Consider the following 21,890-nt stretch of genomic DNA (forward strand, 5'->3'; position numbering starts at 1 on the left):
CATTATATCCCCAGGCCCCCTCCTCCAAAAAAAAAAAGGTTGACTAGGCCAACATCCCTGGAAAAGCGAAGACGATCATGCCTCGTCCTAGGCATAATACGACCTCTTTGCCTCGAAATCTCCGCGAGGAGCTGGGTATCCGCGATACGTACGGTGACCGGCAAAAGCGCAACGGACCCGGCGCCAGAAAAGATCGGCGGAAAGAAGAACGGTTATCGAAGAGACAGCGCGGGGGACCTAAAAGAGGTTCTCGGCGGCCATACGAGGAGGAGGAGGATAATGATGATGATGACGCATTTGATGGGTTTGACGATGAGGACGATGACGACAACGAAGACGATGTTGCGGCTACCATGGCCAAATTGAAGCAGAAGAAGGAGGCTGCGAAGGCTGCTCCCGAAAAGGCGAAGAAAAAAGCGCAGACGGCGGACAAGGATACTGATATGGCGGTTACCCCGCGGCCAATCTCTAAAACGGTCAAGGCGAAGCTGGACGAGGACGATGCTGAAATCGCTGCGTTGGAAAAGAAACTGGGTCTTAAGAAGGGCAAGAAACTTCCCAAGTCTTTTGAGGAAGATGGGCTGGGCGACCTTTTGGGGGATCTGGATGAAGGGTCCGATGATGAGAACCGCAAACGCAAGCGGGAGGCCGACGACTGGCTACGCAACAAGCGGAGAAAGGCGCAGGGATTGCTCGCAGAAGACGAGGGTGATTCGGAGGAAGACAGTGAGATGGGCAGTGAGGTCGGGCTGGATGGCTTCGACGAGGATGAAGAGGATGACGAATCTCTCGGCGACTTCGACGAGGACGAGGAACTGGAAGATGATGAGGATGAGGATATGGACGGCATGGACCTTGACGAGGAAGAAGAGGAAGAGGAACCTGCTCCCAAGAGAAAGGAAAATCCATATGTGGCTCCGGTTCAAGAGCCCAGTGGAACTCAACCACAAAAATACATTCCTCCCTCTCTTCGTGCTAAAATGTCTTCAGAGTCCGAGAGTCTTGTACGTCTTCGGAGACAAGCTCAAGGACACCTGAATAAGCTGTCTGAAGCCAACATGATTTCTATTTTGGCTGAGTTCGAGAAGCTGTATCGTGATTATCCCCGTGGAGAGGTCACCTCCACCCTCATCACGCTCTTGTTTGGACTGATCTGCGAACGATCTGCTCTGTCAGATACCTTCATCATCCTGCATGCGGGTTTCATTGCGGCGGTCTACAAAGTGATGGGCATGGACTTCGGCGCCGAGATTGTGCAGAAGATTGTGGAAACATTCGATGCTCGCGGAGATGAACGAGGCACGTTCGCGGGCAAGGAGACAATCAACCTGATTGCCCTTCTTTCTCAGCTGTATAACTTCCATGTCATTTCCAGCACCTTGATGTTCGATTACATCCGGCTGTTCCTGCAGGACATCACAGAGGAAAACACCGAGCTTCTCCTGAAGATTATTAGAAGTGCGTATTCAATCTCCCACTCGGCATTCGAACAAACATTAATACTGAAAATACAGACTCCGGTCCTCAACTCCGCCAAGACGACCCATCCTCTCTCAAAGACATTGTGCTGCTCATCCAGCCGGCTGTAGCCAAGGCCGGTGAAGCTTCTCTCTCTGTACGTACCAAGTTCATGATCGAAACCATCACCGACCTCAAGAACAACCGCTTGAAAGCCGGCGCCGGTCCCAACCTATCCTCCGAACACATCACCAAGATGCGCAAGATTCTGGGCTCGCTCAACAACACGCGAGTGATCCGCGCCTCCGAACCCATCAGTATCTCCAGAGAGGACATCCACAACTCGACCAAGAAGGGTAAGTGGTGGCTCGTCGGCGCAAGCTGGCGCGAGGATCCGCTCGAGTCCGCCCGTCAGGAGCTCTCCAATATCTCCCAGCAGCAACAAGCTCAAACAGAGTTCAACGACGAAAGTGACGGTGAGCCCGACTGGGTCAACATCGCCAAAGCGCACCGGATGAACACGGACGTCCGCCGCTCTATCTTCGTGGCCATCATGTCCGCCACGGATTATCAGGACGCTCACGTACGCCTGCTTAAACTCCGACTCAAGCGCGCCCAGGAGTTCGAAATACCCCGCGTGCTGACTCACTGCGCCATGGAGGAGGCTGCGCACAATCCTTACTACACGCTGATTGCCCGCCGGCTGTGCGGTGAGATGGGTCGCCGCATTAAGGTCTCATTCATGTACACCCTGTGGAATATCTTTAAGCGCATGGGTGAGCATGGCGACATGCAGGACGACGATGATTCTGACGGCGGGTTCGGTGACGAAGAGGACGAGAACAATAAGATTGAGATGAAGTCCATTGTCAACCTGGCGAAGATGTACGCCTCGCTGGTGGTGGACGGAACGTTGAATCTGGGCATTCTCAAGATTTTGAACTTCGCGTATCTACAGCCAAAAAGCAAGATGTTTGTGGAGTTGTTGTTGATTAGCATAATCCAGCAGTCCCAGCAGCAGAACAAGAAGAAAAAGCGCGGAAGCAAGAAGAGCAAGAATGGCGGCGACGAGGATGATAACGAGGGTTCTGGCCGGGATGAGAAGGCGCTCATGGAGATCTTCTTGCGTGTCAAAGAAACGCCGCAGATTGCGAAGGGCCTGATCTTCTTCCTGCGGAAGGTGGTTGCCAAGACGGATGTTGTGCCGTCTGGCAAAGATATGAAGCAGGTGAAATGGGGGTGCACAGTTGCAGTGGACGCACTGAAAATCGTGGTGAAGGATGCTGGTGGTGATTAAAATCAGCTACTAAGATACGTTTCTTCTGCTGGCTGGCTTAGGTGCATTTGGCGTTAGCAATCAGGTTAGCATAAGAAGGGATAGGGCCAAGAACATTGTATATAAATAGAAATTTCATTCTCGACATCATTAGGATGATGAGGTGGTATTATTCTTGATGGTCATACATGTAGGGTTTCTCAATTATGCACTATCTTGACCGTCTGCCTCAGGGACCAGCTCCCATTCCAGAACAACGGTCCATTTTCCTGCCGCTCGTAGAGCAGGAAGTTCTTCTTCGGTTTCCATTCCTATGTCGCATTCACCTAGATCAATATCCCAGGTCAATCCTCGACGGATGCCAATGGCATTTCCAGGGCAAAGCTCAGGCGGTGAGACATCGCTTCGCCGGAGCTGCATCACTGCTTCAGATTGAGATCGCGGTGCTCCAATGAGAAGTAATTTTCTCGACTGCGAATCTGATTCTGTCCCCGCATCATCCTCATCAAGAGCAACGATCTCATGCCCGCACACAAACGCAAGAGGACCACAGCTGGGAAAGGAAGACTGATGCACATTGTCGATCCGTACTACAACTGAGCTGTTCCGTGAACTCTGTTCAGATGCATCCGCGCCTAGACGACCGGTAAGACCCGTCTGCAGATGTTGCTCGTGTCGAGTGCCTGTTTCCAGGATCCAGCTGCGTACTTCGGCAGCCATCCCACCCGGGAGATAGGTGTGGGCAGGACCGCGGGTACGCCCACGCCGGCGTAATTTCCGGGAGGATGGGGAAAATGGAGTCGGGAGTGCAGCAAGCTCGTCGTCCATGTGTGAAGGAGATGGTGAACGAGGTAGCACGAAGGTTGGCGGTTTCCGGCGCTGGGACGATGCTGGCTCTTGCGTTGACGCTGAGATCCACGGTTTGCTGCTGGACTGGGGCTGAGTGCTTGGAGGTAAGTGGGACATTGAAACCCGGAACCGCCGCGCATTGACAGTGGAGGGAGGGTTCATGCCACCCTGCACTGAGGGTCGGGGTATTGTTGTGACCGCCGGGGTACGTGGTGAAGTTTCGAGAGGGTCCTGTCTGTGGACCCGATTTCGTGTCTCAGCTAATGGTGTCGGTGACTGAGGTTGAGAAGGTGAAGTTAGGCAAGGATCTTGTGAAGACGACGCAACCCAGTCTGTGTCTGATCTTGTTGGTGGCTGGGTTGAGGAGACCTCATTGTCCAGTGAGACTCTTCGCCGTTTCTTTCGTTCCTCAATTGTTGCGAAGAGATCTTCAAATCCGAGCTCTTCATCCGCCGGTGACACAGGCGAGCTGCTCTGCACTTGCCCATCATCGAAGATGACATCACTGGAGCGGGTGTATACCGCATGGTCCTGCTGGTGAAGGTCGGTATCGTCCGAGTCTTCGATAATCTCTTTCTGACGTTGCGTCGAAGTGAAGCCCCTATCGCGCTTGAAGAAGCGGGCGGTCGGAACTGGAGTATCGTTGGTGTCATCTCCTCCAATTGAGTCGGCATCTTGGGTTACTTGTTGCGATGCGGGGGTCCTTTGTGAGACGAAGAAGCGAGGGGTCGAGGCAAATTGAGGCCGTGCATTCGACCGCGAGGATGCACGAAAGGGGGTCTGAAAGACTGTCAGTCCTCATGATCTTACAGATTGACTGGAGCATCGCATACAGTTGCAGGGCGCATTGAAGCAGATGAAAGGTTACCACATGTTGCGGAGAACGCGTGGGGGAATCAGTTGGTCGATGCAACCGCGTCTAGTCAATATAGCCATATCGAGCAAGCGGTCAGGTATAGTATACCTCGGTGCCGTGCGGGGTCATTGTGAATCTTACAGTAAGTTAACTGTGGTAGTTTTAACAACTCATGCTTCACGTCACAGAGCATCACTGAGAGTTCTCGCTTCAGCTACAAAATGAAATTCCAGCCTTATCGGATCGACCTTTGATCAGATCACCTTGAGTGACTAGCCGCCGGAAACCTGCCACATAGCTACTATCTTTCGATTCATATGCTAACTTATACTTAATGACGATACTATGATATGAATGGCCGCCAAATTGGATCGTTGGACACCGCAGCTCCCCATGGGAACCAGCCCCTGACAGCTACAGCCGGCTCTTCTCATTGATTCTGGTCCACTCGCTCTCTTTGACTTTCTGGAAGTCCATGACTGCGTCCGGTCCACCAAATCGATTTTGAGTCGCTTTCCAATCACGGTTGACAGCAGTCTCCGGTCTCCATCGAACAACATCCTTCAGCTCTTTCTGCAGATGACCTTCCAATGCGTCCACAATAAACCCTCCAATTGAGGGCATCTGCATCGCACCGTTTCCGGAAGCGCCTACAGCAACAACTAATGAAGGATGCTTGGGATGTTGGTCGATCAAAAAAGCGCGGTCTGGCGTATCAGCATCCCAGCATATGCGGGCGAAGGACAGCGGTCTATCCGCGAGCTGCGGCATGGTGTCCCGGAGAAAGTCCCTGGCACGAGCTTCGGCTTCCAGCGGAATCTGATGCGCAGCGAATGGAATACTTCTGATCTCAGCACCCCGCTTAGGATCAGGAATGAAGTTACAATATCCGGGATGCTCATCGCAGATCTTCAACTCGTGCTTGTCCTCATCTGGCTCCATGAAGAAGCCCTTGGCGATGTTGAACAGGACAGGTAGGTTCTTGTAGAGCTTGGTCTCTTCAGGAGTCATCTTAATGTGGCACAAGGTCCAGGCGGTAGGACGCAACTGCTTTTCGAAGTCCAGGAGGCGATCACTGCCCGCACCCGCTGACAGCACGGTACGGTCTGCACGGTGAACAGCACCGTCGGATGTTTTCGCCCCGACAACATCTCCATTCTCGAAGACAAGAGACACAACGTTTCCTTGCGGTGACCCGGTAAGAAACTGGGCTCCCAAGCGCTTGGCCTCAGTGTAAGCGGAGATCATCGCTTTTTGGGCGTGGATCCATCCGGCGTTGGATTTATTGAGCCAACCCTGCCAGCCGGGAAATTTGCCAGTCAGCACTCCTTCTGGCATGGTCTTGCGGAAATCCTCTGCTGTCTCCAGCTTGATGAAGTCAGCCTCGGAGGGCTCAATCTCTGTCTCGCGGATGTGTTCAATCAAGGCAGGGGTATGCCCAGATACGATCACCCCAGTTTCATGAAAATACGGTTTGAAAACAGGATCTGATTTCCACCCTTTCAACGCGGCGCGAGTGCAGGTCGCAAATGCAATACTGCGGGGATCCGTATCAAATTCTATTCGTTGGTTAAGTTGGCCTCACTCTTGTTCGCCGAACCTCGAATTACTTACCCTTTGGCTCTCGATGCTCCATGATCTTGTTGATATCATTTCCAGCTGCAATTGCAGAGGGAACGGTATAAGGATCCAAAACTTTCACGTTCTTGTAGCCACGCCGGACTAGATGCAAGGCGGTTGAGCACCCCCAAACTCCTGCACCAACAATGAGGATGGTAGAGTCATGACTTAAGCGAGAGGGAGCCATAACGTTGGGAGATCATGTAATGAACTGTATGTTGTGGGCAAGCGGGAGGACTTGCTCTGTTGCAGAGAACAATTAGTTGAGGAAGCTCCGAGCAACGCAATGGTATTTGAATGGAGAGCCTCATCTCTATCATGCCATGCCGACCCATTGACCACAGAAAGTTGAAGCATGAACAGGGAATCAAGTCGGCTATGGATGGAGGCCAAATGCGGGGTTCCCATTCTAGCTTAGTCTTAGTGTCCCGGTTGGACCTTCCCTGCGACTTGAACACAATCTACTTCACAGTTCGTAAAGAGATCACTTCCCTAACTTACTTATCCTTTGGACCTTTGCACTTCTACTCCTCGTTTTCTCCACACATCCACTTCAGTGATAAGGTTGTCTCGTGGCGAATGTTATCCGTCTCGCGCAGTGTTCAGACTGGCTATAGTTGGTGGATCTGACGGCTTCTCCACACATTCCTCTCCTTGCCCTTACTTGGCAGATGGCATCAGTATCGTGTCGAACCCGTTGCGATAACACTCGTCGTTTGGAACTTCCTCGACAAGTATACTTATCTTCGTTCCATTCGTATTTCTTTCTGGCTCGGGGTGGCGGGTCCCTCGCTCGCATGCCTCTTATCACGATGCACTACGTTTACAGTAACGCTAGAGTTTGGCCATTGACTGCTTTGTGACCGTAGTCGCGGTCCATCCACGCGCAAAGATCGTCTTGCCTTATCATCCAGAACCAGCATGGCAACATGCTCGGTAATTCTCATCCAATCGGATGAAGATAAAATCCCAAAGAGAGCGGGATATTGACGCTTTTCCGCGTCTGAGGGATGTCCATTGAGTCGGGTCAAGCCGCCTTGTGAGTGCAGCGATGCGTTTAAAAGAGCGATTACTTCCCCTCTCAAGACCTTGTCTGTGACCCAGTTTCTATACCTTAAGGCATCATGGCTCGCACCGACGATATACAAACGGACGTACCAGGGACGGTCTACCTCATTGACGCAGGTGGACACTTGAGCGATGCAGCCCATGCTGGCAGTCAAGATATCTTGCTCATTCCCCAACCAACTCCATCAGTCGCTGATCCTCTGGTATGTGGCAACTGCTGTGTCTAGCTTGCCTTGCTCACTTCGCTGATTGCTTTCCGGTAGAATTGGCCAAAGTATAAGAAATACTGGACGCTTTTCCTGATTTCTGCCTACGCCTGCTTAAACTCCTTCGGCGAGAACAATTGGGGAGCAGCATGGACAACAATTTCAGAGGATACCGGCGTGAGTCTGAGCAATATGAATGGCGGCTCTGCTCTGAATTACCTCATGCTGGGATTTTTCAACATCATCTGGATCCCAACGGCCATGAAGTTTGGACGAAAGATTGTCTACATACTCAGTCTTGTTTTCGTTCTGGCCAGTGGAATATGGGGCGGTTTCTTCAGCGGCGTTGCACAGTACTACATCATGATGACCATCAATGGTATTGGTACCGCAGCATATCAAGCCCTGATTCAGCTCACGGTATGTCGGTTGTAGGGACTCTTTTTGTCGATACTAACATGTCATAGATCTTTGATGTCTTCTTCTCCCACCAGCGTGGCCGGATGCTGGCTATTTATATCTTCTTTCAGCAGCTCGGTTCCATCATCGGCTTGATCTGTGGTGGCTATATCTCTGACGGCATCGGCTGGAGATGGAGCCAGCCCATCGTGGCCGGGGCTTGCGTAAGTTCTCCCCCTCAGGAACGCTGTGACCTGTCGAAACTGAAACGCCCCTAGGCTTTCCTGATCCTTCTCTTCATCTTCACTTTTGATGACACAATGTTCCCAAGGTACCGATTCTCGGGCGATACGTCTTCTGACCACTCAAAGACCAAAGAACCCACCACCACGCTACCAGGCGATGAGAAAGATCAGAAGATGGAGTCCCCTATCTCCGTCGTGGACAGCCACAGTGCGGGACAGGTCTCAATGCCCCCACGCACATGGCGCCAGAAGCTTGCCCTAGTACACTATTTCAACGACGACCACACGACCTGGTTCCAATATTTCCGCCGTCCATTCTTCCTCTTTGGCTTTCCCAATATCCTTCTAGCGGGAATCCAGTTTGCCTTAGGCTGTACTGCTGGCATCGTATCATTCAATACTATTTCAGAGATAATGACTGATCCCCCATACAATTGGAGCGCCGGCCCGGCAGGTTTGATATTCCTGGCTGCTCTCGTCGGCAATTTCATCGGGTAAGCAAGAAGCCTCCATCTGCCATGATTCAAGATTGCAACCTAACCGAAAACTTAGGATGGGCATCGGTTCGCTATCTGACTGGCTTGTCGTCTTCCTCGCCCGCCGCAACCAGGGTTATAAGGAGCCCGAGATGCGTCTCTGGGCCTACGGGCTCCCCATCATCCTCGCCGCCGTCGGCTACTTCACCTACGGCTGGGGCGCCACCGAAGGAGCTCACTGGATGTCAATTGCGGTCGGTCTGTGCTGCATGATCGCGCAACAGGTCTCTGCAACGAGCATTGCCACTGCATACGCCATGGAGTGTTTCGACCAGGTCAGTAATCCGTCGCATGTTTCGTTGCGAAGAAGCATCATCCCCCTCTCCTTACCCTTGCTTGAGGCTTCCAGTTGCTTTGCATTCTTCAAGCCTGGCGTCCTAGACTGACCAAGTCATGCTCCAGATCTCTGGAGAACTTGTCATCATCTTGGCCTGTTGTTCCTCCATCATCAACTTCGTCATCTCCTTCACAGTACAGGACTTCATTGACGGTACCAATTACGGGTGGACCTTCACCTTCTACGGTATTCTGGTCGTGCTGTCTATGCTGATGGGCGTCCCAATGCTCATTTGGGGCAAGAGTTGGCGCCGGAATTGTAAGCCGCGATACGAGCAGTTCCTGGCGGAGAAGAATCTTCATTGATTTGACAGCTCCTTTGTCGGGAATGCTAAATGGCTGGCAAGCTTGTGATATGCTTCTAGTGCCTTAGCGCCTACTGTTATGATTTTATGATCGTTATACCTACCTTCCGCCTCTATTTGCTCGCTTTCTTGGTCTGCATGATTCTTTTGATTGAGGTTTGATTTGATGGTGATGGCGAATTGGCTTCTCAATGTAAGGCGGACATGCAATGCACGCATTATCTATTCTATTCAGCAAGACCAGTAGTTTCATTTCCTTCTACTTTAGCCAGAATATTCCGATTAAATTGTTGTTGTATGGTCATGATCGCGATGTAAGATTCGCAGGAGACGCCAGTGCCGGTATTAGTGCAGGTAAAGAGGCCCCAACGGGCGTCATTCACCAGGGCAATGAGCTACGAATTTCGCAAGGTCAATATTGCGGAAGAACGTGGCTGCACTCATGTGGTCATTGCAGGACGTGAAGGGTCGGAACAATTAAACTAAGTGTATGAGGGTGGTATGGTAGATTGGGTCACTTATTCTGGAAGTGCAAGTAGCAGAAGTGGTGCTAGATCATGAATTCATGAATCATGACGAACGGTTTCGCCTCGTCTCTCATGAGAAGAATTTCTGAGCGGCCGCGCGTTCCTTAGCAAGGCGGTCCTTAAGAGCCTTCTTTACCTTGGCGATCTCGTTGGTGATGCCCGCGTCACCAGGGGCCAGGCGATCGGCCTCCTGGAGATCGTTCAGGGCCTCATCCTCCTCCTTAAGACCGCTCAGGGCAACGGCGCGGCGGTAGTACGCCTTGGCCTTGTCGGCGTCCTTGGCCTCGGCGGCCGCAGCAACATCCAACGCATAAGTGGCCCAGGTCTGGGCGTTCTTGAACTGGCCAAGCTTGTTCGCCAGGAGGGAGGAGTTGGAGTGAAGGGTGAAGCGGAGAGCCTTCATCTGAGGGCCCAACTCCTTAGGGTCCTGCTCGTCGGGCTCGGGGAATTCGTTGAGGTAGCGCAGACCCTTCTGGTATTTTTCAAGGCCCATGGCGATGTTGCCGCTTTTAAAGGCCGTGTTTCCAAAGTTCTTAAGCTCCGAGGCGATCTTAAAGCACACAGGAGCACTCAGCTGCTCGCCCTGGTGGTCATCGGGGAAGTCCTCGTAAGGGTCGCCAGTGGTATCGGGAATCTGCTTATCGGCATCCTCGTACTCCTGGCCGGTGAGCTCGCCGCAGTCGACGATGGTGACATCCGTGGTGGGCTTATCAGCCTGGGTAGGCAGATTCTCAATCTTGCGGACAACGCTCTTTCCGTTGATCACCTCACCAAACACGACGTGCTTGCCATCGAGGTGAGGAGTGGGAACAGTAGTGATGAAGAATTGGCTGCCGTTGGTGCCGGGGCCGGAATTGGCCATGGAGAGGAGGAAAGGCCGGTCATGCTTGAGTTCGAAGTTCTCGTCGGGGAATTTCTCGCCGTAGATCGACTCGCCGCCAGTGCCGTTAAATGCGGTGAAGTCACCACCCTGGATCATGAACTGCTTAATCACGCGGTGAAAGATAGAACCTAATCGTGTCGTGGGTGGTCAGTTACGGCTTGTGGAGGGCCCGCGCCGGGGTCGACGGGAAGTGAGAAAGAGGTTGAGTCCGGCAATGGACAAATCGTACCCTTGAAGCTCAATGGCTTGCCCTGCTTGCCCACACCCTTCTCGCCTGTAGAGAGTGCACGGAAGTTTTCGGCGGTCTTGGGGACGACTATTTCTCAGTCAGAATTTGTTTGAAAGATGCGTCGTTGAGCCCAGGTGGTTACTATACCATCGTTGAACTGCGCGGGCGGGGTAGGTTAGCGAGGCTGTGTGAACCGGGGCAGTATTGAATCGGAAGCGGAGTGGTCGTCGCATAGATAAAATGGATGAATTGCTTACCAGTTCGAGAGCAATCCGACCGGCCTTCTGCTCACCGATCTGAATGTCGAAAAAAACACGGGGGCGGCCTGTGAGAGCGCCATGTGTCAGTCGTCGGGAGCTTTGAAGCTTAACCCCCGCGGCGGGGAAGAACTGGAAGTCGGAACTCACGCTGAGACTCGGCCATGATGAACTATGGTGGTGAAAAAAGTAGAGAGAGAATATGACAATTGGAAACCGAAATAGAAGGGATGTAGATCAAGACGAGGGGAGGAGAGAGAGAGAGAGAGAGAGAGAGAGTTAGGAAGAAGTAGTAGGGAGTATAGACACCAGGAGTCCAGACAATGAACAAGTTGAAGTGGATAAATGAGGAGAAAAGGAAAGGAAAGGAAGAGAGAGAGAGAGCTAAAAGAGGCAAGAAGTGGGCTCTGGACTGCGATGCTTCAAGAAGCTTCCATCGTTTCGGCCCATCATTTTCATTCATCCGCCTTTAGACGTTAGTTGCTTTTTCTCTTTTCCTCCCCGTCACATTCCGCTGTTAAACCTCCAAATCTCCCCCTCTCCCTCTCTTCGTCTCCTCCTTGTCACTTGAGGGGGATAAATTCAGACTAGTAGTTCACGATCGATCGATGCTGGTGGTCTGATAGGTGGGGATCTAATATCTACGGTCTCCTCTCGTACTACTCACGTACTCACCGATCATAAATGTACTGTAATGCTTCCAAAGTATGTTATGCTCCTGGAATTCCCTCCCTTCCTATTATCACCTTGCACCAACCACCTCCTTCTCTATTATGGGGTATATCTATAACTTTTTTTCTATATGTACACAAGAACCCGTCATCATCATCGTATGTTCATCCTGACGCCCATCGCTCATGTATCTATCAATCCAATAACTCCGGGGGTATCTGAAATTCGAAAGTCTGGGGCCGTGTCTCTTGGGGCTCCGCCCCTTTCTCCTTCTCTTTCTTCGGTAGTTGGGTGTCGATATCGATCGTAACCTATCTCAGCGTCAGTCCAGCAACATCGGGGAGGGAAGCAGGAAGAGAAGCGAGAGCTTTACCACCGCATCTTCACTGCGGTAATCTACACCCACCGGCCCGTCGTTCTTCAGCTCGACCTCCATCATCGCCTGGAAGATGCCATTCTTCACCCGCTCCGGCTTGTAGCTGTTGCTCAGCTTCTGGTAGAAGTAGTCGTAGAGTTTGCGCGCCGTCTCCACATCGGCTGCACCATGAAAATCCGGTTTGCTGCCTTTCTTCAACTGGCCATAGAGTGTAAATTGGGACACTGGTTGGGCAGGGGGGGTCAGCGAAGTGCACCCACAAGACTCGTCGGAGGGATGGCCGTACCGCAAAGCACTTCTCCATCGATATCCTGAACGTTTTTCTTCCACTGGAAGCCGCAACCCGCCGCGTCAGATGTGTGTTGTACGAACCGCAATCGCGTCTTCTAACTCACCTGTTTCTGGTTCTCATCTGACCAGAGTTTGGCTTTCAAGACGCGCTGAACCATGGTATCGGCATCTTTCTCTGTGTCGTCTTTCCCTACACCGGCAAGCACAAGAAGCCCCTGGCCGATCGACGAGACAAGCTGCCCGTCGACGGTGACTGAGGCGGATTTGACTCGTTGGATGACCGCTATGAAGGAGTACCAGTCAGCGCTGTTTTATTTCTTACGCGTCCCATGGTAGGTTGCGCACCCTTCATCTTGCAATACACTCAATGACAATTAAGGTTATGTTGTGATAGTCCCAGCGACGAGTAGTTTGGTAAGAATTTCTAGAATGCTTGTCAATGTCGGGCTCCATGCGGCGAGCGGGTAACTGCAACCGGCGGCGCATAACCAATACTTACTTCTGGGAGAGAACAAGTCAAGGGAGTATGTCAGCACACACACAGGTCCAAGGAGTCATCCAGCTCAATAAGACAACAAGAAACTGCGATGCCCATACCTCAAGGCTCAACAGTTTCACCAAAAGTTGTTGAGTAGTTCAGCAAATCACCATGAACCAAATCATGTATGACGAAGGAGGAGGAATAGTGGTTTACCCGCTCGCCGCCCCCGGAATCGGTTATGCCCGTCATCCGTGACCGCCTACTGTTTCAGGCATCACCAGCTGCTGTGAGTCCAGGACCAAATGTATCAGGAGATTGGACACTCCTTCACTGTGTCCTCCAAAAAAAAATCCCATTCACGCTTTCGCCCGCGTTTTTGTCAACAAAGAGCTGCGGAGGCAGAAGATTGCCCACACGCGCCAGACCGTCTAAAATTCTCCTCCGTCGCCCTGCGTCCTTCCATCCCGTTTATCCTATCTTTCCTCGGCCGTCGAGTCCCATCGCCCACGTCAATTTTCGAGGCCTAACTTTCTCTGTTCATGTGAACGGTCGCCGCCATGACGTCCCGGAAAACGCAACAGGAGATTGACAAGACTTTCAAGAAGGTCGCTGAAGGCATCGTAACCTTCGAGGGCATCTACGAGAAGATCCGCTCGACAACGAATCACACCCAGCGGGATAAGCTCGAGGAAAACCTGAAGCGCGAGATCAAAAAACTTCAACGGTATCGAGATCAGATCAAGTCATGGGCGTCTGGAAATGAAGTGAAGGACAAGGGTCCGCTGCTCGAGCAGCGCAGAGCCATTGAGACCGTGCGCATCCTCCCGCCCTTCAATGCCCCGGCGTGGAGGGGAGCTGTTTGCTGACGAGGAGCTTAGTGTATGGAGCAATTCAAGGCCGTCGAGAAAGAGATGAAGACGAAAGCATACTCCAAGGAGGGTTTGTCTGCAGCGTCGAGGCTGGATCCTAAGGAGAAGGAGAAGGTGGAAACATGCGAGTTCCTGTCGAATATGGTCGACGAGCTACAACAAAGGATCGAGGCTATGGAGGCCGAAGAGGAGACGTTACATATGCAGATGAAGAAGGGGAAGAAGGATGTGGCCAAAACGAATCGTCTATCAGATATCTCGCGGATAACGGAGCGTCATAAGTGGCATGTCAATAAGCTGGAATTGCTCTTACGGTCGCTGCAGAACGGCAACGTCGAAACGCAACAGGTCCTAGACCTCAAAGAGAGTATCAAGTACTATGTCGAAGATGGGCACAACCTAGACTACTCAGGCGAGGACGAAACTCTATACGATGATCTGAACATGGACAATGAGGCAGAGATGCAGTTCGGCATTGCGGGTGACAACGACCGCGTATCGTCGCAAGATACCCAGTCGATTCAAGAGGAAGAACCGGAGTTGATCAAGTCGAAAGCGAAGAACGACACTGCTGGCCCTCGACGACCTTCCGCCCAGATGAAATCTCCTCTTCCCGTGTTGGCTACGCTCCACCCCGCGACATCAACAAGTGCCACCTCTGGCATGAAGCCCGCCCCGCCTCCAACGCGCCTGCCAGGTGAGACACTCAAGTACGCCTCTGCAGCCGCCGCGGCTGCTGCCAGCGATAAGAACGGCGTAGGCATCGCACCTCTGCCACCGCCGCCAGGCGCGAGCCCCGCTTTCCCGCACGCTGTACCTGCATCCAAACCCTCCACCTCCACAACCGCATCCCCTAGCGTCGCTCCTGCACAACCTGTCGTCCGGACTTCTTCGGGAGTCACGATAGCAGGCGAGGAGTCGAGTGGCAGCGGAAAATCCAAGACTCCTGCCGCGAGTCCGCACGTTGCCAGCGCAAGCACATCGTCGCGAGGCATGCAACCACAGACCCCTGCCATGGAGAAGGTTGAGGCCTCGGGTAGCGATAACAAGCTACGAGCCACGACGACCAACGGCGAGTCGAGCAGCAAGGAGGCATTGCGCGACAGCGAGGAGTCTATTTATCATCTGCCGCCGGGCCTGCAGGATCTTATTCAATCATTTGAAGTGACCAAGAGCCGCGCCGCCGCCAGTGCGACCAACCCATCCCCGTCGGTGCAGCGCTTACTGGCCGCCTCCCTTGCCAATTGCCCGGAGCCGGCCGACGCCGAGAAACCCCGTCACTACAAGCCGCAGAACCCGTACAACACCCCGCTCTATTACCCCCAGGAACCTCTCCCAATCTTCGACGACCCGCGGCTCTACGAGACAGGTCGCATTGACACCGATACTCTATTCTATCTGTTCTACTACCGCCAGGGCTCGTATCAGCAATACTTGGCCGCCAAGGCGTTGAAGAACCAGAGCTGGCGGTTCCACAAGCAATACCAGACGTGGTTCCAGCGACACGAAGAACCTAAGACCATCACCGAGGAGTTCGAACAGGGAACCTATCGCTTTTTCGATTATGAAAGCACATGGTATGTGTTTTCTTTCCAATCCTTTGTAGACCTTTGCACGTTGCCCTTTATGGGGGGGAAAGTGAGCTGGTACACAACACAGTCGTCAACTAACTGAGGACTACAGGATGAACCGTCGCAAGGCAGATTTCAAGTTCGTCTACAAGTACCTTGAGGACGAACTGTAAACATACTCCAAGGACGCAACCAGCAACACTTTGAGCGGGAGGGAATGTTTGTGTACATGTGTCAGTGTTTGATTTTCGCTGGATCTCACACATTTTGTAGATGAAGAATCAAAACAGCAGAAATCATAAGGACACCCGATTCTTTCTTATCCTCGAATAGCAGCCCGCTTTGGTGAGGTGTGGTGTTGTTCTTCATTGATCGAGCTGTCTTGTGTGTTTGATCTGCTATGTTTATGGTCGGTGCGAATCTCTTGTTTGTTGCTGATTTTCTTTTTCCGTTCTTGTTGTCATTGATTCTTTTTTCAAAGCATGCAAGGGACGAAGTCTTACGAATAGTCAAGGGGGTCTTTTTGCGGGACAACAGACTGGGAGTTTCTGCGCTGGGGTTTCTTTTCTTAAACGTGGGCCGATGGCAAAATACAATCGCACAAGAAGAGATGTCCTTCTCAATTTGTTGAGATCCTTGACCTTTGGTGTTGGGTAAAAAGGGTCAATGTTTCGGTTGATCTTGGTCCTGTTCTTTTCTTTTCTTTTTCTCTTTTTGGGGTGTCTGGCTTGGTACATCCTTTTTGGAGATGGCCAGATGTACAATCATGGATTTCATTCCAGCCATCTAGTCCATCGGCCATTACATTCGGCCGGAGGGTCTCAGTCATGAGCAGAGGTTGTAAACCTTCCGGGGTAGGATCTGCATGCCGTAGATGTTCTAGAGTAGAGTGGGTGCTTTTGAGAAAGCCAGGTTCACCCTGCTGTCTCTGATATTGTGATGAAGGGAAGGAAGGTGGGGGAGAGAGGGGTCAAGGAGGAAGAGGATGCCTGAACGGAGCTGAAACGGGTCATGGAGGGGTGAATGGTTTCAGAGGGTGGAGGAAGAGGGGAGGGGAGGGGAGGGAGAATGAGAGTTGCATCTACCGAAAGTATGTTCGGGTTCTTCTGTTGCATTTTCATCAAGGATTTGGGAGGAGTGAAGGACGATGTCGGCAGATCTGCGACATGACATGCAGCAGTTCTTCACCTTTTTCAGAGTAGACTGTAGTTGGAGAAAAGAAAAAGGGAGGGCGGGAATCATGCAGGGTGGGCAAAATACGGAGAGCATCTGGGAAGGGAACTACCGTAGGTACGGAGTATCGTACAACCCCCTTCCACAACAGGTAAACAAAGAAACATGAAATGAGAATTTTTCAGACTCGACGTCATCGAACTCCATGAAGACGAGGAATGGGTGCTCCGTGCTCTCTCTTAGACTCTCATTTACTCACCGTATATCAGATGATACGGTAGAAAGTCGGTGTAAAAATAGTAAGGAAGAGAGAGAGAGAGAGGATTGTCCAGCACGGACCCGATTTTTTTTATGTTTTTTTCCCCCCCCTTCCTATCCATTTTGACTCCGAATTAATGCCTTTAGTGGCGGCATTGAGCAAGCGGGAAGTGGGAGGGTCCATACTGGAGAGGAAACTCTCGGAGTCGATGGAGAGAAAAGAGGAGGAGAATGCACAGAGGGGACCGAGCTGATGATGGGAAAGAAAGACAAAGGAAATTGGATTTGAGATCTACTTAGTGTCTAAACCTGCAGGGGAAAAGACTGGTGGTGAGCCGCGAGACGGGACCCTCTTTTTTTTCAAAGTGGTACATACGTACGTACGTACTCTCGGCTCTCGAGAGATTGGAGCTAGAATCGATTTGTAGATTGGTATGGACCAAATAGTAGATTGGGTATCACTCCCGTGGGGACCGAGGGGAGCATGAGGCTGAAGGGAAATTAAGGATGTTCGAGGATAAGGAAGAAAATGGGTCCTTGCGATGATGAATTGCCGCCGCTTGGATCAACCGGCGAGAGGAAAGACCAGTCGAGACCAGTAGACCCTGCCCTTAGCTGCGTACTACAGGCAGTACTTACTAGGTAGTTTACCGTGTACTCTCCAAGCACGGATGATGGATTACTGAGCGGATCGTGGTAGTTGATAATGCTAAGTACTTTGTGGTTACCTGGAGCCGCGGCAGACAACCTCGCGGGGAGCCCTGCTCGGTTAAATCGGTCCTCGATGAGTCCTCAGTCGATAACTAATTGTAACGCAACAAGTAAGCTGTGCAGCAACAATTCAAGACATGGAAGCATACTGGTCTGGGGTAATACCGCGCAGCCGCCTCACTTCCTCCTTCAATCCGCAGGAACGATAGAGAGCTTCATGTCATGCGCAATTTTACACGCGCAGGAACCGCTTAGATCATTGAAGGCGGAGGAGGAGGTCAGCTTTGAACCTCTCCATCACTCTCATTCTGACCGCAAGGGGGGCTGTGCGGGTTATGGAGGAATTGTAACTTCATCTTCTGTAGTTTCTTCTTCTTCTTCTTCTTCTTCTTGTTCCCGCAATATCATCATCTTTATTATCATTCATAATTATTCGTCATTGTTCATTTCTTTCCCCAGACCGACGAGCACCAACCGTGCTTCGCGCTTCTCGGCACTAACAACAAGGCTATCGAGAAGTGAAGGAGAGCTCAATCCGATCGTTGTCCACAAACGCCCCGGGAAGCCCGTGCCGCAGTGCGCGGTTGCAGCTGGCTAAGTCTGCCTATTCCCGGCCGGGGAAATTACCATTGCCAGATTCGAGGGCTTTGCTGTCGTCTGTTCGCATTTCTTATCGCCAACCACCCACGATCCATTCCGATCGATTCGATCTCTCCCCATTCGCTCGCTGCAACGATCACGTTCCTCCCGCCTTCTTCCCCCCCCTCCCCCCCATCCATATGCATTTTCTGCATCTCGTTTGCCCGATGGCCCCCGGAGGTCAATGACTCCTGCACAAATGCGGCTCGTGACAGATGAAGTACAGCAGCAGTCTAGTACTTTTGACTCTTGTTGTCGACATCATCGGAATGGGATTCCGCTCCGTCTCGTTTTTTCCCCAATGCATCTGACGAGCTTCGTCGGTAGGCTCCGCTCAAAGTTTCCCGCCTGGGGGATGGGGAGATGAAAGCAAGATCCGAAGGCAAATGGCGGTCTTGTTGGAACGAGTCAGGAATCAATCCTAGCCCGCATCATTTTTTTCCAGAACCTTGGAAGATCCATCATCGAGGCCCAACTTGCGACTAAGTTGGTAGCAGCCGACGCTCCACCGAGTCTGTTTTCCCTAGTTTATTTATTTGTTTACCTATGAAGGTTACCCTTTTCGGCTCATGTGGGGGATCGCTGTTCCCTATGACGATATCAGGATGATTAGGTTGATTGGGAGTGTCAGCCTTCACCGCAGAGTGTCTTGGACTTTCTGGCTGGTTAACTTAGCCTGGAATGGCTCCTCTTTTTTCTCGGGCCGGAGTGGAGCCCGTCGCTGGTTACTTTCCGTGCCAACTACCAATCAATCCGTCCCCTTTGCCTCTAGAAGCTGGGAAAGAAGGTGCTTCTGGTTCTTCGGTGCTTCTAGCGTTTCTAGCGTCAGCACTAGCTGGGATCGCTTCACTTCCAAAGGTTTGCAATCCCGCTTGCTCGCCAATTGAAGTGCCCCGCTGGCGGGGGCTGTGTGGTGTTTTCTCCCTCCAATTCACTCCATTTCCCTCCTGCATTCATTAGGATTCCCGGCTTTCCCACAATCCCAGGGCTCCCAGACTAGACCAACTTTACTAACTAACTTACTTACTCCTAGGCTGCATTGAGTCTTTCCCACACCTCCACCCCTCATTACTCCCTCCCACATCCACTCTTCCCTTCCCTGCCCACCCACCCTAGCTTTTTAGTGGAAGATCATTCTAGTTGGTAGCGCGCTCACCTGATGATGTCGCCGTGGGTGCGTTCGTGTTGCTTAGCTTCTCTGGCACTGGCCGTTTGGGCTGTTTTCACAGTGGAGAAGCCACCGGCCGCGTCTAATGCAAGTGCGACGTAGTCGACCTGACCTGATCAAAGAACACAATGGTTATAAAAACCCGGAGAGCCCAGGCTGGCTGATTCGGGCTTTTGCTTGTTATCCTCTAGTATCACAATTCTCTGCTAGATAAAAGAACCCCTGCCAGCTATTGACTTCCTTGAACTTTCTCTCTTTCTCTTGAAAGTGTCTTTCATCGCTCTTTCACCGCTGTACATACTTTCTTTGCCCTTTTTCTGAACTCCACAATGTATGCCATGTCTGCAATGGTGAGTTTCCAGGCCCAGGATTTTTCGATTCTGAAATAGAAGACTGATGCAAACCCCTTCTAGAGTCCTTCTATGCATGAATGTCCACCAATGGAACACTCGTACTCGACCAGCAGTGAAGAGTCGATGCCTTCGACTCTGGGATACATGGGCCATCCATCATTGTATGGGATGGTAGGCACGGAGATGTCATTTGCGCCGCCCACCTTCGAGCCCTCATCATACGACTCGACTCCCTTCAGTTCCCCCCAGACTGTTGCCTCCTCAACTTTCGACATGTACTACCCTTGCAACAATACCAACACCTTCACGGCCTCGCCGATGGTCTACTCACCCGAAGCCTACTCGTTCCACCAGCTTCCAGTTCAACCGTCTTCCTTTCCGGTGCCCAATATAGAGTGGATCCCCACCCAATCCAGCCCGAATCCGGAAATTGTTTACTCGCCCGTTGAAAGTTACGAGACCCTCGACGCGTCCAAGTGAGTTACCGAAATTTTCTATTTTTTTTTTTTTTTTTCCATTTTCATTCTTGTGGTCATTGGTCAGCAAAGACTAACATCCGGACCCTACAGACCCGTCAAGCCCTATACCTGCCAGGACTGCAACAAGGCGTTTACCCGGCCTGCCGATCTCAAACGCCATCAGACCAGCGTCCACAATCCTGTCTTCCAGGACTGTCCTGTACAGGAATGTCTCCGCAAGGATGGCAATGGCTTTCCGCGTCGAGACCATCTGATTGAGCATTTGCGCTCCTTCCACCACTGGGACGTCCCCAAGCGGCGAGCAGCCAAGCGGGCCAAGACAGCTTAGAGGGATGTCTTCCTGTCTGCCTAGCCATGCCTAGCCTTGCCTGCCCTGCTTTGTGTCTGTCTGTGTGTGTGTGTGTTATGAATAGAGATACCCTTTTCCTTTGTCTTGATGTTTATGTATCATGATGTCCTTATGTCCCCTTCCTATGTTCTGTCATGTTTTCTCTTTTTTTTTTTCAATGTCGTTTTTATGTGATGTCTACATGATGCAACCTTCCAATAGAGTGACAAAGGTTGGTCGGAGGGGTAGGCGTTCAGGGTCGAGGCTGGGTTGCATGTACAGTGAAACTGTATTGGACTTGGTGTTATCTATTGAGGCTCCCTTGGTTTATTGATTTGTGCTTGTTTCTTTTCCATTATCCTTTTGGTTTGTTTCTGTTCCCTTACATAATTGAAGATATAAATCATACCTTATAATTCGACATCGTGTCGCATGATAACTACCCGCACGCATCGCTTAGCAACTCAGTCCCTTCACTTCATGACGCCAATGAATTAGAACCATAAAAACCTTGACCCATCACATCCTCTCAAAATCAACAAAACAAATCCCCCTTGCCACCCCCTCCCCATCAAAACAAACCCCTTCCCCCTCCAGCAACCGTCGCTTCATTCCCACCCCTTCTTTCGCTTTCCCCGGGGCCGCCCCCGGGCCCCCGGAATACCCGACCAACCGCCCGGGACCCCCCAGCACGCGGTGGCACGGCACGTCCGGGGCAAAGGGGTTCAGACGCATCGCGGCGCCGATGGCCCGCGGGCTGGTGCCCAGGTGCTTGGCCAGGGCAGCGTACGTCGTCCATCTTCCCGCGGGGACGGTGAGTAGAGTCAGGTAGATCTTTCGGCGGTGCGGGGGAAGGGTAGGATGGGTGCGGATGCGGTGAATTATCTTTGAGGGAGCGGGAGCAATGTTGCTGGATTGGGTTGGTGTCGTTGTCGTCGCGAATGCAGTAGGCATCTTCAAGGTAGAGTGTACTACGAAGGTTGTATAGCGGTTGATGTTGGGTAGAGATTACGCGATTCGCGGGGGGTGTATTTTTGATGAGACAGCGCTTGTATCTCCTGTAACTTCAAATGAATATGCTGAGAAGAAGCTAGGTTGGTTTTTTTTTTTTTTCTTGTGATGCTGTATGTTCACAGTGATTCAGTAGGGTTGTTTGATTCTGTCTCGTGGTGATTAGTAAGCTCGCTCGTGTTCTGGAAGTCACGGTGAATACCTACCTGGACTTGCTGGGAGCTCCCACTAGTTTTGACCTTGGGCTTGCAGCGCGATAAATAGATTCTTTCGTTTCGTGTCTGTCCTGGGGAACGCCCCGTATAAGTACAGTAGCCAGGCTCCAGGGATGAGCTTTCGGGGTTGTTGTCAAAGTGACCAATCATCGCGTCCGCTCGGAACGTTAGCCGGCCGGATAGTGTGGTAACCATGTCTACTAATATCTGCGGTCTGATTGGAATCGACTTACGACTACGTCTGT

General features: G+C 51.7%; 10 protein-coding genes across 10 annotated transcripts; 5 read left to right on the plus strand and 5 right to left on the minus strand.

The window, feature by feature from the left end:
- Positions 1 to 21: 21 nt before the first annotated feature.
- BP01DRAFT_118374 (MIF4G domain-containing protein) lies at positions 22 to 2,847 on the plus strand. Its single transcript, XM_025570370.1, has 2 exons — positions 22 to 1,458; positions 1,515 to 2,847. The coding sequence occupies exons 1-2, from the start codon at positions 78 to 80 to the stop codon at positions 2,753 to 2,755; spliced, it is 2,622 nt and encodes an 873-aa protein (XP_025434990.1). The 5' UTR covers positions 22 to 77; the 3' UTR covers positions 2,756 to 2,847.
- Positions 2,755 to 4,463, minus strand: BP01DRAFT_118378 (uncharacterized protein). Its single transcript, XM_025570371.1, has 2 exons — positions 4,417 to 4,463; positions 2,755 to 4,363 (listed from the first exon to the last, which is right to left on the minus strand). The coding sequence occupies exons 1-2, from the start codon at positions 4,429 to 4,431 to the stop codon at positions 2,939 to 2,941; spliced, it is 1,440 nt and encodes a 479-aa protein (XP_025434991.1). The 5' UTR covers positions 4,432 to 4,463; the 3' UTR covers positions 2,755 to 2,938.
- Positions 4,464 to 4,762: 299 nt separating this feature from the next.
- On the minus strand, positions 4,763 to 6,393 carry BP01DRAFT_388841 (NAD(P)/FAD-dependent oxidoreductase). Its single transcript, XM_025577870.1, has 2 exons — positions 6,054 to 6,393; positions 4,763 to 5,998 (listed from the first exon to the last, which is right to left on the minus strand). The coding sequence occupies exons 1-2, from the start codon at positions 6,244 to 6,246 to the stop codon at positions 4,854 to 4,856; spliced, it is 1,338 nt and encodes a 445-aa protein (XP_025434992.1). The 5' UTR covers positions 6,247 to 6,393; the 3' UTR covers positions 4,763 to 4,853.
- Positions 6,394 to 6,936: 543 nt separating this feature from the next.
- BP01DRAFT_118572 (putative MFS transporter) lies at positions 6,937 to 9,394 on the plus strand. The gene is made up of 6 exons (XM_025570372.1): positions 6,937 to 7,330; positions 7,391 to 7,753; positions 7,801 to 7,956; positions 8,011 to 8,471; positions 8,530 to 8,788; positions 8,916 to 9,394. Exons 1-6 carry the CDS (start codon positions 7,184 to 7,186, stop codon positions 9,153 to 9,155), a joined length of 1,626 nt encoding a protein of 541 aa, XP_025434993.1. The 5' UTR covers positions 6,937 to 7,183; the 3' UTR covers positions 9,156 to 9,394.
- A 6-nt stretch (positions 9,395 to 9,400) lies between these two features.
- BP01DRAFT_353331 (peptidyl-prolyl cis-trans isomerase D) lies at positions 9,401 to 11,329 on the minus strand. The gene is made up of 5 exons (XM_025574158.1): positions 11,201 to 11,329; positions 11,051 to 11,118; positions 10,941 to 10,950; positions 10,794 to 10,880; positions 9,401 to 10,692 (listed from the first exon to the last, which is right to left on the minus strand). The coding sequence occupies exons 1-5, from the start codon at positions 11,214 to 11,216 to the stop codon at positions 9,752 to 9,754; spliced, it is 1,122 nt and encodes a 373-aa protein (XP_025434994.1). The 5' UTR covers positions 11,217 to 11,329; the 3' UTR covers positions 9,401 to 9,751.
- Positions 11,330 to 11,576: 247 nt separating this feature from the next.
- Positions 11,577 to 13,043, minus strand: BP01DRAFT_311857 (D-aminoacyl-tRNA deacylase). The gene is made up of 6 exons (XM_025572466.1): positions 12,985 to 13,043; positions 12,735 to 12,813; positions 12,494 to 12,672; positions 12,385 to 12,427; positions 12,096 to 12,322; positions 11,577 to 12,033 (listed from the first exon to the last, which is right to left on the minus strand). The coding sequence occupies exons 2-6, from the start codon at positions 12,739 to 12,741 to the stop codon at positions 11,917 to 11,919; spliced, it is 573 nt and encodes a 190-aa protein (XP_025434995.1). The 5' UTR covers positions 12,742 to 12,813; positions 12,985 to 13,043; the 3' UTR covers positions 11,577 to 11,916.
- Positions 13,044 to 13,427: 384 nt separating this feature from the next.
- On the plus strand, positions 13,428 to 15,483 carry BP01DRAFT_288115 (CCR4-NOT transcription complex, subunit 3; the record flags this gene model as incomplete). The annotated part of the gene is made up of 3 exons (XM_025571526.1): positions 13,428 to 13,682; positions 13,749 to 15,316; positions 15,423 to 15,483. 3 exons carry the CDS (start codon positions 13,428 to 13,430, stop codon positions 15,481 to 15,483), a joined length of 1,884 nt encoding a protein of 627 aa, XP_025434996.1.
- A 2,950-nt stretch (positions 15,484 to 18,433) lies between these two features.
- On the plus strand, positions 18,434 to 19,059 carry BP01DRAFT_118633 (uncharacterized protein). The gene has a single exon (XM_025570373.1). The coding sequence runs from the start codon at positions 18,661 to 18,663 to the stop codon at positions 18,976 to 18,978; it is 318 nt and encodes a 105-aa protein (XP_025434997.1). The 5' UTR covers positions 18,434 to 18,660; the 3' UTR covers positions 18,979 to 19,059.
- A 132-nt stretch (positions 19,060 to 19,191) lies between these two features.
- On the plus strand, positions 19,192 to 20,841 carry BP01DRAFT_388846 (C2H2-type zinc finger protein). The gene is made up of 3 exons (XM_025577871.1): positions 19,192 to 19,609; positions 19,673 to 20,088; positions 20,182 to 20,841. The coding sequence occupies exons 1-3, from the start codon at positions 19,589 to 19,591 to the stop codon at positions 20,417 to 20,419; spliced, it is 675 nt and encodes a 224-aa protein (XP_025434998.1). The 5' UTR covers positions 19,192 to 19,588; the 3' UTR covers positions 20,420 to 20,841.
- A 97-nt stretch (positions 20,842 to 20,938) lies between these two features.
- On the minus strand, positions 20,939 to 21,535 carry BP01DRAFT_388847 (MGMT family protein; the record flags this gene model as incomplete). Its single annotated transcript, XM_025577872.1, has 1 exon — positions 20,939 to 21,535. Exon 1 carries the CDS (start codon positions 21,371 to 21,373, stop codon positions 20,939 to 20,941), a length of 435 nt encoding a protein of 144 aa, XP_025434999.1. The 5' UTR covers positions 21,374 to 21,535.
- Between the last annotated feature and the right edge of the window lie 355 nt (positions 21,536 to 21,890).

Source organism: Aspergillus saccharolyticus, assembly GCF_003184585.1.
Source record: "Aspergillus saccharolyticus JOP 1030-1 unplaced genomic scaffold BP01scaffold_3, whole genome shotgun sequence".
Lineage (NCBI taxonomy): Eukaryota > Fungi > Ascomycota > Eurotiomycetes > Eurotiales > Aspergillaceae > Aspergillus > Aspergillus saccharolyticus.

Excerpts from the sequence above, each read along its gene's own strand:
- BP01DRAFT_118374 (XM_025570370.1), top strand. The coding sequence starts at position 78 with ATGCCTCGTCCTAGGCATAATACGACCTCTTTGCCTCGAAATCTCCGC. Across the intron at positions 1,459-1,514 it reads TCTCCTGAAGATTATTAGAA|ACTCCGGTCCTCAACTCCGC; the intron begins GTGCGTATTCAA and ends CTGAAAATACAG.
- BP01DRAFT_388841 (XM_025577870.1), bottom strand. The coding sequence starts at position 6,246 with ATGGCTCCCTCTCGCTTAAGTCATGACTCTACCATCCTCATTGTTGGT. Across the intron at positions 5,999-6,053 it reads GGAGCATCGAGAGCCAAAGG|AATTTGATACGGATCCCCGC; the intron begins GTAAGTAATTCG and ends ACCAACGAATAG.
- BP01DRAFT_118572 (XM_025570372.1), top strand. The coding sequence starts at position 7,184 with ATGGCTCGCACCGACGATATACAAACGGACGTACCAGGGACGGTCTAC. Across the intron at positions 7,957-8,010 it reads CCATCGTGGCCGGGGCTTGC|GCTTTCCTGATCCTTCTCTT; the intron begins GTAAGTTCTCCC and ends AAACGCCCCTAG. Across the intron at positions 8,472-8,529 it reads CTCGTCGGCAATTTCATCGG|GATGGGCATCGGTTCGCTAT; the intron begins GTAAGCAAGAAG and ends CCGAAAACTTAG.
- BP01DRAFT_353331 (XM_025574158.1), bottom strand. Across the intron at positions 10,693-10,793 it reads CAAGCCATTGAGCTTCAAGG|GTTCTATCTTTCACCGCGTG; the intron begins GTACGATTTGTC and ends CGACACGATTAG.
- BP01DRAFT_311857 (XM_025572466.1), bottom strand. Across the intron at positions 12,323-12,384 it reads CGATGGAGAAGTGCTTTGCG|TGTCCCAATTTACACTCTAT; the intron begins GTACGGCCATCC and ends CTGCCCAACCAG. Across the intron at positions 12,034-12,095 it reads ACCGCAGTGAAGATGCGGTG|GTTACGATCGATATCGACAC; the intron begins GTAAAGCTCTCG and ends ACGCTGAGATAG.
- BP01DRAFT_118633 (XM_025570373.1), top strand. The coding sequence starts at position 18,661 with ATGTGGGGGATCGCTGTTCCCTATGACGATATCAGGATGATTAGGTTG.
- BP01DRAFT_388846 (XM_025577871.1), top strand. The coding sequence starts at position 19,589 with ATGTATGCCATGTCTGCAATG. Across the intron at positions 19,610-19,672 it reads TGTATGCCATGTCTGCAATG|AGTCCTTCTATGCATGAATG; the intron begins GTGAGTTTCCAG and ends AACCCCTTCTAG. Across the intron at positions 20,089-20,181 it reads GAGACCCTCGACGCGTCCAA|ACCCGTCAAGCCCTATACCT; the intron begins GTGAGTTACCGA and ends CGGACCCTACAG.